Source organism: Marmota monax, unplaced genomic scaffold (assembly GCF_021218885.2).
Source record: "Marmota monax isolate L192 unplaced genomic scaffold, Marmota_monax_Labrador192_F-V1.1 WCK01_AAM20220418_F8-fsc00292, whole genome shotgun sequence".
Lineage (NCBI taxonomy): Eukaryota > Metazoa > Chordata > Mammalia > Rodentia > Sciuridae > Marmota > Marmota monax.
The window spans coordinates 1,029,703-1,049,105 of record NW_026692864.1 but is presented as its reverse complement, the minus strand read 5'-3'; the positions used below and the strand labels follow the sequence as shown (position 1 = coordinate 1,049,105).

Sequence of the window (19,403 nt, the reverse complement as noted above, 5' to 3'; positions counted from 1 at the left end):
TTCCATCCTCAGCACCACATAAAAATAAACAAAGGTATTGTGTTCATCTACAACTAAAAATAAATATATTTTTTAAAAAAAAGCCTGCTCAGGACCACCCAGTTAATACATCATAAGCGTGAAGCCCAGGTACGTGTGACTAAAGTTGTACACAACTAGCATGTGTGCACAGAGGTGCCAGGAATGGGTTTCAGCCAGGATGCAGGGGCAGCTCTCTAGCTAGTGTCTCCTGGGCTGATGGCACCAGCTGCTGCTCTGGTGCAGGAAGAGATGAAAAGCAGAGGTGGGGGAGGGTGGCCAGAGCCTCACGGTGCCTTCTGTCCCTTGCACCCTGCAGGTAGCCGCCCCTTCCAGCTCCCCACTCGCTCCCACAGCAAGCACTTTTGGGCTGGAACAAGTGCTCTCGTCACTGCCCCTACTTCTGACTGCCCTAGGAAATAGCTAGGCCCAGTTTCTTTTCCCTTATCTCACAACACATAGACAAACTCCAGAACCAAATAATTAACATACCGAAGTGGATCCTAGGGTAAGTTCACAAACAAGGAACATCTGTCATGTCCCTCTCTGTCTGTGGGCCACCATGGTAGTGACTGTACCTGGCCTGCCGGGGCGGGAACAGCTCTCCCACATTGTCAGCGTCTGCTTCTCCCTGTTCTTTCTCATGTGTTCTGACACTTGCACATACATCCTGCTAGCTTCCATATCAAACTCCCAGGCTCCCCAACTGGATATGCCAAGTGGACCTGGCCTAAGGCTGGATGGGCTCCTGTAACCTTTGATGTTTCTTCTCCAGATACCTGGCAGTCAGATGACAACATTGTCAGCCGTCTGAACATCCAGCACCGGCGCTTATCATCTGGCAGCCTGGAGGACCCCGAGAACAGAGCCTGCGTTTGGGGTCCTTTGGCTGTCTGAGAGCACCTGCCTGGTACCTGGGCACCCCTGTCCTTGCATTCCATCCGTCCTCACTGGACCACTGGCCTCCCAGGCTTGCACGTCAGTGTGGACTTTTATACTCACATGAAAGCTGGATGTGGAGTTCAGGCCACTCCTCCTTCCACTACTTGTCTCCTGTAACCCTGATCCTTCCTCTCACAAGGGACAGGAAGCCCTTCTTACTCAGTGAGCTGATGCCACTCAATGAACTGCAGAACTGCAGCTCCAACTCATGAGACCCTTTGTAGAGACTGGACTGCATCTGCTATACCTGATCAGCAGGTGGAGCCGAGAGCCTGGGGCTAGTGGTTCTGCATTTCTTTCCTTTCAGGGGTAGATCAAGCAGACTTAGTTTGGGCAGCTTTTGTTACCAACACCCATCTGGTAGTTTCTAGTCTCTGGCACCTCATAACCAATGGTGGTCAGGGGAGGCCATCTTGCATTGTATGTGGTTTTCATCACAAAGCATTAGGAGCTCCTTTCTCAAGGACAAGGAAGATGGTGGCATCCAGAGGCTGGTTAAAAAACCAGGTCTTCCTTCTGGTAGCAGAGTTGTCTCCTGCACCTCATGTGCCTGTCTGCTTCAGAAGGGGCCCTGAATCTGAGAGCCTCGTTATGATGATCACCCTTCAAGAGGCCTTCTGATCAGGTGCAGCAGGAAAGGCCTAGGACTCCACCAGAGGTGACATTTCAAGAAGCGTGTCTCTGGACCACCTCTATATGCACAGTGCTAGAACTGTCTTTACCTTATTTCATCTTCACTATAGCCGAGTGACTGGGGAATCTTACGCCTCTTGCCCCCATCTCCACCCCCTTTTTTAATAGTTGAAAAAATAGGCTGAGATATGGACCAGTGGTTCTCAAACTGGTGCCCAGGATCACCAAAGGAAATGGTGGAGAGCTTTGAGCTAAGACCAGGCAGTGGCCTGGGAGCCAATGTTGGGGCTTTCACGTCCAGGACCCTCCCCATCCTGTGTGTTTTCCTCTGCTGTCTAGGTTTCTGAGCATGATAGGTGAAGGGGAGGTAGAGCCTCCACAAGCTTATTGGCCATTTAGAGATACTATTCTAATCAGCACATAAACAAAGCCTGCCAGTGAGGCTGGCCCAGAAGCCGTTGAGTGACACACCTTTCTCATCTCAGTGATTCTCGAACAGATGTCTGGATGCCTTGTCCACTGGTTTTTGGAAAAGGGGATTGTTTGGGAAACACAAATATTTGTGAGGATGAGATGTGGGAGAGCCTTAGGCTGGGCCCACTGGCATGGGTTGTCTTTTAGGATTTGCAGTTATCCTAAAAGAGCTTTCCCAAAAGAAAAAAAGAAATCCCAGTGCCCAGCAGGTCCTTTGCACCTTCTGTCTGGCTGCAGAGAGTGTGGCCCCTTCTGTACTTAAAATTTAAGCCAATTTATGTTGAGCAATAAGCCCACTTTCAGATTTCCTTGAAGTATAACTAGGCAACAGGGTGCTTCCCTTGGGAGGCGGGGGACACAAAGCCCCCTCCTCTTGCCAGCAGAAGTTGCAATGTGGAGTGAACTGGAATGATTAGGCAAATAACTGAGATGCAAGAGATTCAGGTAAACAGTGGCCAATGGAAGCCATTTTTGGCAGCCCTTCCCAGAGTGTCTGTCCCTCACAGCAAGCACTGGGTCCTCTCCCAGGAAGACCTAGTTCCACACAGAGACAACCACAGGCTAGAGTGCCCTTTACTCTTTGTTGCTCAGTTCCTGTTTCCTCCCCACCACCAACTTTGTTCTCATATTTTGGCAAGCAGAAACAGCCCAACTAAAGGAGTAGGCCTCAGTTGGCCTGATCAGGGACAGGTAGCTGCCACCCTCCTCCCCTAATCATCTGGAGTCACCTTATCAGCATTTGCCCAGAGAGTGGAATAGGGCCTGGCTTCTCCCTGAAGGCACACACTAATTTAGGTCTGCATTTTCCCATGCTCTGAGGTGCTTTGGTGATCCTGGTTTCCTCACAGAGCTTTTTTGCCGTCTACTCAATTCCATCCCACCAGTTTATACCCCCACTGGGGCAACTCCTGGGCACGGACCCAAACACTACGCTGTCTCACCACCTGTAGGCATTCCAGTTGTTCACTTTGCTTTAGGGCCTGCACACCTGGTGTGTGCGTGTGTGTGTGTGTGTGTGTGTGTGTGATGCTGTTGGTGCCATCTGTGTACCCCCCTCACTCTGGAGTACACTTGTGGGCACACTTCAGTGGGGACATCAAGAATGCAATATTTATGGATTGCTGCATGATTTTAAACATGAATAAAACTGTTTACAAGGGGAGGAGAGCTGTTGTCTACCAAGTAGTCTCATTTGCCAGTGGTGGGTCTGAGTTCCTCAGGTACTCTTTAATGTTTATTGGAGAGGATCTGGAAGTAGAGAGGGGCAGGGGAGGCATGCTGCTGGGTGGGAGCCCACTGTCTAGCTTTCTGCGTGGCCTTCTGGGCACCAAGCCTTCAGCCCCCATCTCTGTACTCCTAGGTAGAGCTGCTTTAAACCGGAGAACTCCCAACACTGCAGCTCCTCAATAATTAAAGAGTAGGAAAGCTGGGGACAGGAGGGAGGGAAGAGGGAGTGCTAATCCCCAGTGTCTCCTAGTCTTGGTTCCTATCACTTAAATGGTGAATATAACTGGGCAAATGACCCCACTAGGAGAATTTGGCAAGTTGGTGACTTTTACCCACTGGCTTTCTGCTGCTATCAGGCACCTGCTTTGCAGGTGCCTCTGGAATGTGGGGGCTTTCGGGAGCCTTGCTGAGGATCTGAGACGGAGGAAGCTGCTTACCCGGAGACAATGGATTACCCTACCGCCTTGGTGTCTGCGAGCGGTGCGGAGGTTTTGAGAATATGAGCGGCAGGTGGCATCAGAGAGTCAGACCTGCTGTGGGCACCAGAGAGGACACTCAGGGTCGAGAGCGAGGGAAAGGCCGCAGAAACCTGAGAAAGTGCCACTCGCGGCCCAGAGGGGAGGAAAGAAAACCCCAAGGATACGGTTCCCTAGCCTGAGCCTGCTCCCTGCCTTGGCCCCTGGAACCCCGGGCTCGGTCCCAGGGCCATCAACGCCTCGTAGCAGCCCAGACTCGACGGGTACGGGGACGAAGGCGGTTCCCGGGGCCTCGGGCAGGAGCCGCGCGCCATTCTGTTCCCAGCGCGGGGCCCTCGGGCGGGAATGCGCCGATCTCGGACGGGGTGGCGGGTAGGGGGCTGGGTGGCGCGGGAGAGGGCGGCAAAGGAGCGAGCTCCGAGAGAGTTGCCGCCAGAGAGAGTAGCAAGGGCCCGCGGTCTCCTTGGTGACGTGTTGGCCAATGGGAGTGGCGGAAGCTGTTTATAGGGGCGGAGCGTCGCCATGGCAGCAGGAGAAGCCTTTGGAGCGGCTACTTAATGCCGGTCCCGGGGCCGCTGGCGCTCAGAGAAGCGCCGTCGGGCGGGGTGGGGGGCGACGAGAAGCTCTGTTGGGGCCCTCGAGCTGGGGAAGAGAGCCGCGGGGGGTGGGAGGAACTTCTTCCAGAACCTTCCTCTGGCCCGGGCTGCGCTCTGAGCCAGGTAAGGGATAGGAAAGCTGTGGGCCACGGAAGGGCGGGCATCGGTACCAGTCGGGTCCCCCATCAATACCCGGCGGGAGTGGGCTCAGAGACTGACATCTGAGGAGTTTCGGAGAACTCGCTTTCCGCCCCCTCCCCCCTTAACTTTGTCCCCTTCCCGTGACCCCTCATCCTAATATCTCTTTTCAAGGACCAGCCCTGTCCCCACCCTGTCGTACTGCCCTCCAAGACTTTTCGACCCCGTTTCCATTTGTTTAGAGGGGAGGGGTCCTGATTTCCCGCTCTTCTGGAGAAAGGGATACCCTACCATCTTCGCTCCTCTCTCGGCTGCCCTACCTCTTTCCTCGCGTGGCCAGTAAAACCTCGAGGAGAAACAGGGAGAGCCAGGCAGAGCCGTGGGGGTCGGAGCCAGGGCCCTACGGGAGCTTCCCGGCCGCCTCCCCCTTGCACACACCCTCTCCCCTCCGCGACGGGGGAAGAGTGCTCAGCTCCCGCTGTGGTCCCGCAGGCACCGCGTTCGTTTTGGGAGGAGAGACTCCCGGGTCGCGGGATGGAAGTTCACGTTCAGGAAGCTGTGTAACCGGAGCCGCGGGAGCCAGAGAGCAGAGAGCGCGGCAAGTCACTCAGCTCAGCCGGTGGATGTTGACCGCCCCCTCGGAGAGTCCCAGCAGATATGGCGGAGAGCTGGCTGCGCCTCTCGGGAGCAGGGCCGGTGGAGGAAGCCGGGCCGGAGGGCTGCCTGGAGGAGCCGGACGCCCTGGATGACAGCCTGACCAGCCTGCAGTGGCTGCAGGAATTCTCCATTCTCAACGCCAAGGCTCCCTCTCTCCCCCCTGGGGGTACGGACCCCCATGGCTACCACCAGGTGCCAGGCTCAACGGCGCCGGGGTCCCCGATGGCGGCCGACCCCGCCTGCCTGGGGCAGCCGCACACGCCAGGCAAGCCCACGTCGTCGTGCACGTCGCGGAGCGCGCCCCCGGGGCTGCAGGCCCCGCCCCGCGACGACGTGGATTATGCCACCAACCCGCATGTGAAGCCTCCCTACTCCTATGCCACGCTCATCTGTATGGCCATGCAGGCCAGCAAGGCCACCAAGATCACCCTGTCGGCCATCTACAAGTGGATCACGGACAACTTCTGCTATTTCCGCCACGCTGATCCCACCTGGCAGGTAGGGGAGGCGCGGGCAGCATCTGCTCGCTCCCCAATCCCTCCTCCCCACACCTCACTGGACTCATCCCAGATCTGCAAGGCCAAGTAGGCACGGTGCAGCCAGGGCCTCCATGGGAGGGCGGCCTCTGAGGTCCTCGAAGGAGCCCAGTTCTTGGAACTCACCGCCTTTGACTTCCAGAGAGGGAACAGGGACAATATCCTGAGGGCAGATGGCTTTAGCATGAAGACCATTGAGGTTAAAGGGGGAGGAATTTTTTCATCCTGCAGGCTCAGCCCCAAAACCAGGGCAGAGTCTCCTGGGGAGGGTGATGGGTTGAGGGCACATTCTTGTCCCAAGTCCTAGAATTCCTAGACACTGTCCTGCCCAAGGATGGTTTGTCAGAGCTAGACTCAGAAATGGAAAGGAGGTGGCCTCCTAGTCAGGCTCTGCATCCTGCCTTTTTGCAGTTGGTTTGGGGAGGATACTAGTGGGAAGGGTTGGGGGTGTAAAGATCAGCTGCCTCAGCAGAGGGGGTCTGGGCCTTCATAAAGCTGCTGCCCAGCCCCCACTTTAACCCCTCCCCAGTTTCCTGCCTCTACTCCCCCTCTTCTCGCCAGCCTCCCTGGGGAGACAATTACCTGAGCCAGGTGGTTTCCACAGGGGCTCTGCCTGCTGCACTGGCTTGTGTTCCAAGTCTCCAGAACCTGACACAGAGCAGCCAAGAGGCCACCATGTAAACATCCCAATCTTGGGGGGCACTATCCACCCATCTGCCTGCTGTATGGGTCTAGACCCCCATACTCCAGCATGGGTAGGACAAAACTAGGCAGCCAAGAATGGACAAGGCAGGAGAACCATGGGTTTGAGGCTGAGTAGACATCACTCCGAGAGTCTTCAACCGTCAGGATCCAGGGCTAGTTGGAGACAGAAACCTAAGGATGCCCACCCTTCCCTGGGGCACCCAAAAGGGCCAGGCCACAGAAACACAGTCCCCAGCCACTCATGCCCTCACAGAAGATCTACCCTAGGCCTGTGCAGCTCAAGCCCCCAGCTCAAACCCTATGCTTCTGGCTGGATAATAATCAACTGAGCTTGGATGGGAAGAGACGGCTGTGGGGGGTGAAGGACCAGGCCAGCAGCCTACTCAACAAACAAGGAAAGTCACCAGATCCGCCCCCTCCAACACACACACACACACACATACCATCCTTGTACACCCAGCCCCCTCCCTTGATCCACTCACTCACTTCACTGGAGGACTGGCCAGGCCAGGCAGGGGGATATGGCAGTCCAGGCCCTGGGAGAGCCAGGGGCTTTGGCCAGGGGCCGCAAGCACCAGGGTAAGGGAGGGAGGGCAGGCGACGGGGGTGGCACTGAGAGCCACCCTGCGGCTCAGAGCTCGGATGACTGAGCAGGCAGATATCCCAGCAACAGAGAACAAAAGCCCCCGACAGCACTCCAGGCTCCCAGTGCCCTGTGGCTGGTGTCCCAGAGCTGCAACCGCCTGGTCAGAGCAGTAGGTCTGTCCTCCCTTCCCCCATCACAGAGAAGACGGGGGGAGTGTGCAGGAGCACTGGGCGCCACTCCATCACCACTGTCCCCATTGACTCAGTGGTTCCTTCCCTTGCTCTCTCCCTGTGCCTAGAATTCCATCCGCCACAACCTGTCGCTGAACAAGTGCTTCATCAAAGTGCCTCGGGAGAAGGATGAGCCAGGCAAGGGGGGCTTCTGGCGCATCGACCCCCAGTACGCTGAGCGCTTGCTGAGCGGGGCCTTCAAGAAGCGGCGGCTGCCCTCAGTCCACATCCACCCGGCTTTTGCCCGCCAGGCTGCGCAGGAGCCCAGCACCGCCCCCTGGGCTGGCCCGCTGACCGTGAACACCGAGGCCCAGCAGCTGTTGCGGGAGTTTGAGGAGGCCACAGGGGAGGTGGGCTGGGGAGCGGGCGAGGGCAGGCTTGGGCATAAACGCAAGCAGCCGCTGCCCAAGCGGGTGGCCAAAGTCCTGCGGCCCCCAAGCACCCTGCTGCTGACCCAGGAAGAGCAGGGAGAGCTGGAACCTCTTAAAGGCAACTTTGACTGGGAGGCCATCTTCGAGGCTGGCACTCTGGGCGGGGAGCTGAGCACCCTGGAGGCCCTGGAGCTAAGCCCACCACTGAGCCCCACCTTGCATGGGGATGTAGACCTCACCGTCCATGGCCACCACATTGACTGCCCTACTACCTGGGGTCCTCCAGCGGAGCAGGCTACCGACAGCCTGGACTTCGATGAGACCTTCCTGGCCACATCCTTTCTGCAGCACCCCTGGGACGAGAGCGGCAGTGGCTGCCTGCCCCCAGAGCCCCTATTCGAGGCAGGGGATGCCACCCTGTCCGCTGACCTGCAGGACTGGGCCAGCGTGGGTGCCTTCTTGTAAGAGGCGAGGCCCCACCCCACCTCCGGACAGTGCCCAGGTCAGGGCCCAGAACTGCCCCCAAACACGGCCCGTGAACACCCCACCGCCCAGGCAGGGGCTGGGCCACTTTTCCCTAGGCTGGCTGCATGAGGCCATCTGCCACCAGCCCAGGATGTCCTCAAATTCAAGCCCAGGAGGCTGAGAACTGGGGGCCCAGGACCAGAATTGCCGCCTCCACTCAGCCCCCCTCTACACAGTGTTTCATTGATCTGCGACTCCCCACCCCAGGAACTGGGCCTGGAGGGGCCTGGCAAGGCTGGGGAGGAACAGAATAGGGCCCTCCCCAGAGCTCTTCCACTTCACCCCTCTCCCGACTCCCTCCCGCTTCCCCAGGTCTCTATCCAGAGAAAGTTCCCAGGTACAACAAATGCTAATTAGGTGACAGCAAATTAACCCCCTGGGGACCTCTCTCCACAGAGCCTCCCTGGGGCCGGGGCAGCGGGGGCTGGGGTGGAGTGTGGCAGGGGATGGACTGGGGGAGGGGGCCGAGAGGAGGCAGAAATGAGGTGGGGGCACAAGGTAGGGCAAGGAGATGCTCTCTAAGGCCTCTGGGTCTTCACTTGACCCCATCCTTAGGGGTAGGACGAAGGATGTCAATCCCTAATCTTTGGGCCTGACTTGAGGCTAAGAGCAGCAGGAAGTTGAGGTTTGGGGAGTTAGGGCCCCGGCAGCAAAGCTGCAGGGAGGACAGGCAGACTAATGTAGTGAGTAGCTGTAGCTAAGACTTAACTGGGAGGGACTGAGCTTGCTGGGACCACTGGGACCAGGAAGGGGGCAGCCCCATGCCCCTGCCCTCACTCGGGGTTGTGGTCTTGCTCCACCCTGATCCCCAGGGCTACATCCAGCATCCGCCCTCTGCATGGGGCGATTTAACCTTTTTCATGGAAAGTTATTTACAATAAAAATTTTTTAAACTAAATTTTTAAAAAATCTGAACAAGGATGTCTACACAGCTTTCTTTGGGAAAGACGCGGGCCAGGTGGTTTGTGGGGAGGGGCTGCCCGAGGAGGAGTGACTGGAAGAAAGATGGGGATCAGCGAGAGCCTGCAGAGGGACCCCCCATCCAACTCCCCACGACCTCAGTGTCCCTTGGGAGGAAAGGACCAAGAAGCGGCTCTCAGGAGTCCCCTGCAGCCTGGGCCTCAGCGCCTCCATCTGCGCAATGGGGAGAACTGTGCCCAGAGCCCCAGGGGAGCAGGAGACAAAGGGAGGAGGTTTGCCTCCCCACTGGGCCCCAGGGACTCACGCTATCCCCCACCACAAGGGCCTGCCTGGGCTCGCCCGCCTGCCTGTCAAGAGTCAGCAGCCATGGCCTGGGCGTGCGTCCAGCACCTCCCTTGCTAGGTCCTCTCCTGGAGGGATGGGGTGTGAGGTCTGAGGGCCCCAGTTTCCCACTCTGGGTCACCTGACCTGACCCAGTGCCAGTTTGGGGAGGAAGAAGGCCACTAGGGAATGGGCATAGGGTGCTCTGACCCTCTGCCCTCAGTCACACCATCAGGTCCACTCTATGAGGGACCAGGTTACTAGAGTCCTGATGGGGAAACTGAGGCACGGTACCTGTCTCTAGGTGACAGCCGGCACCATTCGATCCCCTCACCCTAGTTTTGTCTGTTACCCACCTCCCTACCCAATCCCCACCCAACCCCACATACATGCCTCTCTGGTGTGCAGCCATCCCCGGTCCCATACACAAACACACACACACACACACACACACACACACACAGCAAAAAATGGGCACTGTCCTGAGCAATCCTGCCCAGCCTCCATGGACTGCTTTCTCCCCGGTCCCTTTCTTGCTCTGTCCTGAGTTGGGCTGTAGGCCAGCCTGGCACTCCTCAGTCTAACTTGCTGCTTTCACTTGCTAATTATTCCAAATATTTCAGAAGGTCACACACACTGCAGGACAGGCAGGGTTGGGGCCTTACTGAGCCCAGAAGTCAGTCCCTGTCTCCTTTACACAGAGAGGGCTGCCCCAGCAGGGCCTCCACTCCAACAGCTCCTTCTCTCTCCCCACCACCCAACACACCCCTACCTTTCCCGGGGACCACGGCATTAAGAGAACAAGAAGAAGGGGAGTCCAGCCTCTTCACTAACACCCAGGATCAGCCTCCAGCCCTGGCCAAGGTGGATACACCATGGATTGATAGCGGGCGAGTCACTGCCTGCCCTAGCCCATGCTGGGAGGAAGGGGGGCAATGTCAGGGTCACCAGAACCTGGTTGTGCACAGGGCCATAGAGGCAGTGTGAGGCGTGCCCCTGGCTGCACTTGCCCAAGCTGCATGTGGACCAACCAGAGTAAAATCTCTGGAATGGGGCCCCAGCTTCTGCATTTTTAAAGTCCCCAGACACTTCCAATGTGCAGCCAAACCTGCGAGGGGGCTCTGGAGGGGGCTTGCAGGCAGCGTCAGTGGTAGGGAAAGCCCCATCTTTACAGGCCTCTTCATTCCCACCTGCCCCTTAGCAGGGTGGCTTTAAAAAAAAAAACGTTCATTTACCTCCTATTTATTTATAGATTCAGTGTAATCTCTACCAAATTATATTTTGTACCATTCAACAGCAAGTTGCAAACATGACACCCTCTTATCACTAAATACTTCAGTGTGCATTTCCATAAAACAGGGACATGTCAGGCTGGGGTTGTGGCTCAGCGGTAGAGTGCTCGCCTAGCACGTGTGAAGCACTGAGTTCGATCCTCAGCACCACATAAAAATAAATAAAAGTAAAGGTATTGTGTCCATCTACAACTAAAAAAAAAAAAAATAGAAAAAAAAAAACAGGGACATGTCTACATAGCCATCAAAATCAGAATTGATGATCTCATCCAAGGCACAGAATCCATCCAAATTCTGCAGGCTGTCCCCCAAAAGCTCCTCTCTGCACCAGCATTGTGATCTAAATCACATGATACCTTTGCTGTTCTACCTCATTTAAGCTGTGTGGCTTTAAGCTTATGACTCAAGTTCTCTGAGCCGGTTTCATTCCAGGATGCAAACCCCTTTTGCAGTGACCAGTGCCTGAGGCATTCATTCTTTTTCCTAAGGGAATGAGCCACTCTTCTGTCCCCAGTGTCCTGCCTTTTCCCTCTAACCCCTCTCCTATCTGCCCCCCAGCCCAGCCAGAAAAACTGGTTCCAGAAAGGGAGAAGAAAGGACAGCAACTGAACTTTGGAGGCTTCCTCCTCCCTTCCCAGGACACTTCCAGTTCCTTAGGACAGGCCACCCAGGGGGTATGGAAGTCCCCTGGGGATCCCCCTGGTCCCATACTTTATCCTGCTTTCCTGGAACAAACTGGCCAGGCCCCCTGCAGAGCTGAGCTAGACCTGGAGAAGGAATTGTTCCCACCCCCAACCCCTGGCACAGACAACCCATACCTGGGGCCCAGACCACTAAGGACAACAAGGGGGAGCTGGAGGGCAGGCAGAAAAGGAGGGGGTGCTAGGAGTCACTGCTGCTCCGTCCTGGGCTCAGGCCCAAAGGTAAACAGGTGTATTTGGACTCCAGCAGGGGCAGCGGCCTGGCCCCAGGGGCAGGTCTGGGCCTGTCAGGGTGGGGAGTAGGGTGTTGTTAACAATGGGGTGGGCCAGCGGCCCAGGTCCTGCTGACACATTCTTGTATGTGGAGGAGGAAGCAAACACAGGTGACAAGGGAAGGGAGGACCTAGGCAGAGGAGGGGGCTTTATGAGGCCACCCATGCAGGGCCCAGGGCCAGGCTGACCAGTGTGAGCTGCAGGGTAGGGAGTGAAGCACACGGGAGCCCACAGGTTGCCTTCCTCCCCCTCCCCGTTGTGTCCACACCTCTCTGTTGCGTCCAAGTGGTGTGGGTCACAGCCACCTCAAAGGGTGGACATGTTGGGGCCTGAACTTTCCCTGTATGGGACCAGCTGGAAGGACACTGTCCCCCAGAAGCCAGGCAAGGAAAGGTGGGGATGTACAGTAAGCAAAGGGGGATGCCAGGCCCCAGGTCTCTCTGCTGGCCCCTTCAGCTCCCCTGCAGCCCTCAACTGCTGGCCCCAGGCCCCACCATAATACCCTCTTTTGAGGGTAGGACTAGAGGCCCAGCCCTCTTCCCCCTAGAAGGAAGCAGCTTAGCTGAGCCCTCAGGAAGCAAGAATACCAGGAACTGGACAGGGTTGTGGCCTGCACACCCCCATCAGCTCACCTCCTCCACCACGGCCCACCCCCACCTGGCCTTTTGAAGCTGAGCCTGGGTGGCCCTCTGCTGTTTGCCCAGGGGATTAAGCTGAAGCTGGGAAGTGGCCAACTGTTCTCAGTCAGTGGCCCTATCCCCACAGGCCGTCCCGCCCCCCTCCTCCCTCACTCAGGCAACTTGCCCCAAGTGAACTGTGCCTGAGTTGGGCAGTGGTGAGCAGGGAGGGTAGAGCAGACGCAGCCCTATAGGTCCACAGACCCCTGTGGGCAGACAACCTGGCTGTCTTGCTCCTTCCTACAAGTGGAGCCTCCAACAGCGGCCAATGTGTTGAGTGTTTAATGAACAAATGAATGAACGTGCTGACTGGCAGGTCAATCTCTCTCTCTCTCTCTCTCTCTCTCTCTCTCTCTCTCTCACACACACACACACACACACACACACACACGGAAGTGGAAGTGGCCTGGGCAAAATGCTCGACCTAGTCAACATCAAGGGGTTCTCAGGACACTGGGCTGGGGACATTCCTGAAGCCCCTGGAGTCTGTGGTTCGGGGAGAGGGCATTCCAGCCCAGGGAGAACTCCGAGGCAAGCCCCATGCTGCTTTGTGGAAGCAAGGACTGGCCACTGCTTGGCCCTGTGTGTTTGGGTGGCTCACCTATGGAAAAGGCAGTTGGTGCCCTGAATGCCACCTGAGGCTGCCTGGGATTTTGCAGGAAAGGAGCCAGAGATGGGATACTGGGCAAGAAGGAACCCAGAGAGGGAGGTGGGAGGCAGAGAGGCAAGGAGACCTTCATTCTCATTGCTCCTCTGGCCTCAATCCCCCTGGGCTAGTCCCAGGTGTCCCAGGAATGAGAAACACAGAGAGCCAAGAAGCAGGGCTGGTGTGGAGAAACTGGCACTCGAGTCCCCTCCTCTTCTTTTATTATTCCATCCAAACCCACAGAGTCAGCAAATGGGCCTTTTACCTATTTGTACGCTGACCACAAGGTCTCCAGAGTGGAGCCGTGCCCAGCTCAGCTATCCTTACCAGGCCCCACTCCACTGTGCACCAGGACAGGACAGGGCCCTGAGATTGCTGAGCCCGGTACTTCAGACCCCTGGCAGCCCAGGTTCATGTGGCCAGTGTCCAACACCAGGGCGGGGGGTGGACTCAGGGGGAGCCCGAGAGCGCCAAGGCCTGGTATTTAGTTAAAGATTAACCCTGGCTTCCTGGAGACTTCCCTGTCTTCTGGGCAGGATGGGGAGGGGTGGGTGAGTGGACTTCACCCCCCCACACACACACTCCCTGGGCCCCTCCAGCTCCCTAGTTCATGTGCAGGTTTTATTGGAGTAAGTGGAGCATTAAGAATGTCCCAGATGGAAAAAATTCAAGCAGGGGAGAGAATAAGCCAAAGACTACTCTCCAATTGGGCCCAGAGAGACAGGGGCCATGAAGAGGAACTGATGTCCATCCCTGACCTCCTGACCAAGCTGAAGACTCTACACCCTCAGACCCAGGGAGCTCCCGTCTGCAGGAAGAGCTTAGGAAATAACCAGGTATGTGGGGTGTGTTGGGGTGGGTGAGGGACGGGAGGCCCCTGGGATACCCTAGGGTGGATGGGGTGGATGGGGAACAGGTCAAGCACCGTGAGGTGTTCTCCATAGGTCGCCCTTAACTCAGGGTGTGGAGTGGCCCTGGGGCCCATCGGTGCATCACAGCCTGGTTGATGCCCATAGAAGAAAACTCCCTCCACTTGCCTTGAACATTGATTCTCCATCCTGTTCCTCCAAGACCCCTCCAAGCAGGTGACCTGTGGTGGCCTCCAGCAGAACTTGGGAAAGGCACTGCTCCCTAAGAGAAGAGATGAGGCACAGACCCGAGTGACAAGCAAGATGCAGCTACAGGGCTGGGGCTGGGGCTCAGGGGTGGAGCGCTTGCCTAGCACGCGTAAGGCACTGGGTTGATCCTCAGCAAAACATCAAAAAATAAATAAATAAAATAAGGTACTGTGTCCCTCTACAACTAAAAAAGAAATTAAGCTGCAGCTACAAAATGAAAATCTGGGAAAACTAAGGACAGCTAGGTACAATGACAAGCAGAGCCCACCTGGTCGGGGCATTTGCTGGCTTCAGCACGTCCTATGGAGGTCACCCTAGTGTGTCTAGAGGAGACATCATCAGCAGGTGGCTACCAGAAACCCAAGAGAGAGAGAGATCCAGGGCTAAGACAAGTCACAGGGAACATGTGATGGAGGATGCGGCTAAAGGCCCAGGTGCATGGAGTCTCACAGAAATGAGAACAGAGCTGGCAGCAGAGACAAGGGATGGGGCTTCAGGAAGGGCCACTGTTAGGGGACAATAAGGCAGGGACCAGGGTTGAGAGCCCCAAGAGGGGAAAAGAGGAGATCCCAGCCATCCAGATGCTGAGCATGCAGGGGGAGTTCTGCCTCCCCCGCACCCCTGTTTCCATGGGCCCCACCCGCACCTTGCAGCAAGAGAGAGTCCACAGGGCCCAGCACTGCCCATGGAGCGGCCGGGGTGGGGGGCAGGAAGGCAGCATCTGCCCAGGAGGTCCCTGTGGCCTCCTACAGAGCAATTTTCTTACAGGGGAAGTGGGGATATAGCCAAAGTCTGAGAGCAGGCCCCAAACTCAGCACTCCTAAAAGGGAGAAAGGAAGGAGGGGCAAGGACAGTGGTTCCAATGAGGACAGGCCTAAGGGAAGCTTTCAAGATTGGAGACCAGAGTGTGTTTGATTAGAGGAGAGAAGGGCATTTCCCCACAGCCCAGGAGAGAGTGGATCCAGGATGTGGGGGGAGGAGAACACTAAGGGCTAGAAGAGGAAGAGGGTCTCAAATGGGCAGGAAGGGAGGAGAGGGAAGAGGCTGGGTGTGGGCTGCTGGGGTGGACAGGCTCACATGCAGGAGTCCAGCGCTGGCTAGTGGCAGCCAGCAGGGTGTGAGGAGGGGGCAGAAGTAAGGGGGAAGGACACTAAGGGAGTTGGGGAGGTACTGACCACCAGCAGGTCAAACTGTCGCTGGGAAGAAGTGCCTCTGAAGAAGGGTCTGAGGAGTTCCCGAGAAGAGGGGAAGCTGGACTCAGGACCAGCGGGGTCCTTGGCTTACATGATGGAAAAGAATTTCAGGTACACACAGGTTCATTTAGAAAAGTGGATACAGGGCTGGGGCTGCGGCTCAGCAGGATGCGCTCACCTAGCACGTGCAAAGCCCTGGGTCTGATCCTCAGCACCACATAAAAATAAAGTAAAATAAAGGTAATGTGTCCATCTACAACATATATATGAAAAGTACAAAATTCAAGGGAAAACACTGCGGCCATCTCAAGAGAGAGATTCCTTTGGGGTTAAACAAGAAATACACATTCAAGGGAGAATGGGGGAGAGAGAGAAAGAGAGAGAGACATTTCTGGGGTTCCTGGCTCTTCTTTTAAAGGAAACTTGGTGACGGATGGGTATGGAAAGCTGTGTAGGATCTCAAGATGATCTGGTCACTCTCTGGATCCTGAGGCTGACATGATCTGCATTATCCAATCCACACAGTGCTGTAACGTCCCCTAAATTATAGTTTCCTCAAGATATTATATCTGTCTTTGCTTAATCTTACTAATGGGGGATTAAGCAACACTGAACAGGTAGATTTTCGGATTTTTCAGGAAGCTGGGAGTAGCAGACTTGGAAGACCTAGAAGGGAATGACAAGTCTGAAAAGTATGCAGAATTTCTGAGTTAAAATCCCAATTTCTTGTCCTTCCTCTCTGTCTCCTTTCTACACCTCCCTCCCTCCTCCCCTCCCTCTCTCTCTTTTTCTTTCTTGTACTGGGGAATGAACCCAGAGGCACTCAACCACTGAGCCACACCCCAGCCCTATTTGGTATTTTATTTAGAGACAGGGTCTCACTGAGTTGCTTAGCACCTCACCGTTGCTGAGGCTGGCTTTGAACTTGAAATCCTCCTGCCTCAGCCTCCCAAGCTCCTGGTATTACAGGTGTGTGCTACCACACCTGGCTCTTTCTTATTTCTTTTATCCTACCTCAAGACCAGCTCCAGGCAACTCCTGTCTCCAGTTAGAGGGACTCAGATGGGAGCAGGAGGGGGATTTCCAGTGGCGAGGGAGGAAGCCCAGAATGCCTGGTGCTGGACACACAGGCCAGCTGCTCCTCTGGTGACCTGATTCCTAATACCTTTGGGCTGAGTTGGAGCAGGGGTTGGGGGAGGCCACAGAGATGAGCAAGACCTCTGGGCTGGGGAGTATGTGGCCTTACTGCAGTGACTGGAGCGGCCTCTTCAAGCTGGGTCTTCACTCTTTCCCTGATGTGCTGAAAGTCCATGGCAGTGCCCATCAGTATGGGTCTTTTGTTGTTCATTGATGGGCCTCTTATGGACCTTTTTAAGCTGAGAAAGTGTCTCAAGTGATTTCTTTCATAATTTCTTTCCCTTCATTTGGTCTGAAATTACTATTTTCAGATGTTTAACCTTAAATAAATGGATTATGCTTTCTCTCTTGTTTTCTATCACTTTACCTTGTTTGACTCTCTGGGTGATTGCCTCTGCTTATCATCCAGTGTTCCAGTGGAACATGTGATGAAGGATGCGGCTAAAGGCATTCCAGTTCCAATAGAAAAACTTTGTTTTTCTACTACCATATTTAAATTCCCAAGACCTCTTTTAGTTCTGATATCCCCCCCTTTTAAAAAAAATATTTATTTATTTATTTATTTTAGTTTTCGGCGGACACAACATCTTTGTTTGTATGTGGTGCTGAGGATCGAACCCGGGCCGCATGCATGCCAGGTGAGTGTACTACCGCTTGAGCCACATCCCCAGACCCCCCCCCTTTTTTTGATACCAGGGATTGAATTCAGGGGCACCCGACCACTGAGCCACACCCCCAGCCCTATTTTGTATTTTATTTAGAGACAGGGTCTCACTGAGTTACTTAGTGCTTCACCATTGCTAAGGCTGGCTTTGATCTCTATCTCAGCCTCCTGAGCCACTGTGCGATGTGCCATCACAACTGGCTGATTTTTTTTTCCTTTTTATATATCATCTTGGTTTTGCTTCATGGTTGCAATATCTTTTACCTTTCTTTTTTAAAAATATTTTTAGCTGTAGATGGACACAATACCTTTATTTTACTTATGTTTATGTTTGAAGCACTTGCCCAGCACAGTGGCGCACACCTGTAATCCCAGCTACTTGGGAGGCTGAAACAGGAGGATCACAAGTTCGAATCAGTCTCAACAATTCAGCTTAGATTCTGTCTCAAAAAAACAGAAAGGGCTGGGGATGTGGCTCAGTGGTGGAGTGCCTGTCTACTGAGGAGTCTCTGCATTCAGAGCACCCATTTACTTCCCGGCATCACCAAAAGAAAAAAAAAAAAGCGCTAATTGCAAGCTCAGCAAATGGAGTAGTTGGTCAAACTATTGGACTTCACTGTGAGATGACCTGGAGCCCTAACAATCAGTACCAGCAGACTATTCCCCTGAGGTCATTTTGTTAGTTCAGAGAAAAGTCTAGTTTATTCCTGAGGGCTTCAGGCTGATGTAGTGGGTGCTGGTCCAGGAAAGGGGTCTAAGATCTCTTTGTTCAGGTGGACTTTAACTTAATAGCCTTGTTTTCAGACCAGTGACTAATCCCTACCACCCCAAGTACCTGATGTGCCTTGGTCCAGAGCCTGGTTCCATTGCTCCAGAAAAGGAGCCTCTAATCTCAGTGACGTGGAGGATGAGGAGGGCTACAGTCTCCCTGTGCAGCAGGTAGGAAGATGGGGCAGGGGTGCTCCAGATCTGCTGTCAGTATACACATTTCAGCTCTGTGCTCTGACCTTTTGCAGAATCTGGAGAAAATCATGTGACTTCTTTTTGGAATTCTATGCTGCAGGTCCACCGCAGTTCTGTTCTGTGACATTGATTCTCATTGTCATTCTCCTCTGTTCTCAGCCTAACCCTGTTGAAACCCCTCACCAGTTTTTGTTTCCTCTCCCCTGTCCCTTTCTGTTTTCCTCTTATGGATTTTTTTTTTCTTGTTGAGGTAAAATTCACATACAATTAGCCCTCAGATCCGAAGCCACTTACTGTTCAGTCATTCTGTTTTGTTTTGTTTTCAGTACTGTGGATTGAACCCAGGGTGCTTTACCCCTGAGCTACATTCCCAGTCTTTTTTTATTATCATTATTATTTTATTTTGAGACAGGATCTCACTAAGTTGCTGAGGGTCTTACTTAACAGCTGAGGCTGGCCTTAAACTTGTGATACTCCTGTCTCAGCCTCCCAAATTACTGGGATTATAGGCCTGTACCACTGTGCCCGCTTGTTCCATCAGTTTTTTTTTTTTTTTTTTTTTTTAATATTTATTTTTTAGTTCTCGGCGGACACAACATCTTTCTTTGTATGTGGTGCTGAGGATCGAACCCGGGCCGCACGCATGCCAGGCGAGCGCGCTACCGCTTGAGCCACATCCCCAGCCCCTGTTCCATCAGTTTTGACAAATGCCTATCAGGACATGGAAAGTTCCCCTTGTGTCCCTTTCCAGTCAATTCCCACCAAGAGCCCTATTATGGTTTAGACATGAGGTACCCCCTGAAAAGCTCAAGTGGCAATGCAAAAATGTTCAGAGGTGAGGTGATTGGATTATTAGAGACGTGACATCATCAGTGGATTGATACCTCTGGCAGATTGATAATTTGAATAGATTACTGTGTGCTAACTCTAGGCAGGTAAGGCATGCCTGGAGGAAGTAGGTCACTGGGGACATGCCCTTAGGGAATTATATTTTGTCCCCAGTTCCTCGCTTTTGCTCTCGGCTCTTTGACTGCCATGAGCTGACAGCTCTCCTCCCCCCAGGTCCTTCTGCCATGATGCCCTGCCTCGCCTCCTGCCCAGAGCAATGGAATCAGCCAACCATGGACGGAACCTCCGGAACCATGAGCCCCAAATAAACTTTTCTTCCTCTAAGTTGTTTTTGTCATATATTTTGGTCACAGCAAAAAAAAAAAAAAAAAAAAAAAAGACTAACACAATCCCATTCCCAAGCAACCACTAACTGGATATCTATTGCCATGGTCAGTTTTGCCTGTTCTAGAATTTCACACACATGGCCCCATTCAAGTTTGTCCTTTGTGTTTATCTCCTTTCAGCATGTCAGATTTGAAATTCAACTCTGCT

At 54.3% G+C, this 19,403-nt stretch overlaps 2 protein-coding genes and 1 long non-coding RNA gene across 7 annotated transcripts in view; all 3 read left to right on the top strand.

The window, feature by feature from the left end:
• The window catches only part of Rnf157 (ring finger protein 157), a 68,996-nt gene extending 65,762 nt beyond the window's left edge, over window positions 1-3,234 (top strand). For 3 of the 5 annotated variants that reach the window (XM_046449541.2, XM_046449539.2, XM_058581005.1), the window contains exon 19: window positions 794-3,234. In XM_046449541.2, the coding sequence (XP_046305497.1) occupies window positions 794-915 (122 nt within the window). In that variant the 3' untranslated portion in view covers window positions 916-3,234. The remainder of the gene's footprint in view (window positions 1-793) is intronic. The other 2 variants (XM_058581006.1, XM_046449542.2) reach the window with 1 other exon arrangement.
• A 1,142-nt stretch (window positions 3,235-4,376) lies between these two features.
• Window positions 4,377-9,012, top strand: Foxj1 (forkhead box J1). The gene is made up of 3 exons (XM_046449538.2): window positions 4,377-4,489; window positions 4,997-5,659; window positions 7,287-9,012. The coding sequence occupies exons 2-3, from the start codon at window positions 5,162-5,164 to the stop codon at window positions 8,052-8,054; spliced, it is 1,266 nt and encodes a 421-aa protein (XP_046305494.1). The 5' UTR covers window positions 4,377-4,489; window positions 4,997-5,161; the 3' UTR covers window positions 8,055-9,012.
• A 4,447-nt stretch (window positions 9,013-13,459) lies between these two features.
• LOC124096048 (uncharacterized) lies at window positions 13,460-19,193 on the top strand. The gene is made up of 4 exons (XR_006852767.2): window positions 13,460-13,781; window positions 16,962-17,031; window positions 17,862-17,996; window positions 19,083-19,193. It is a non-coding gene; the product is annotated as an uncharacterized LOC124096048 (long non-coding RNA).
• The last annotated feature ends 210 nt before the right edge of the window (window positions 19,194-19,403 follow it).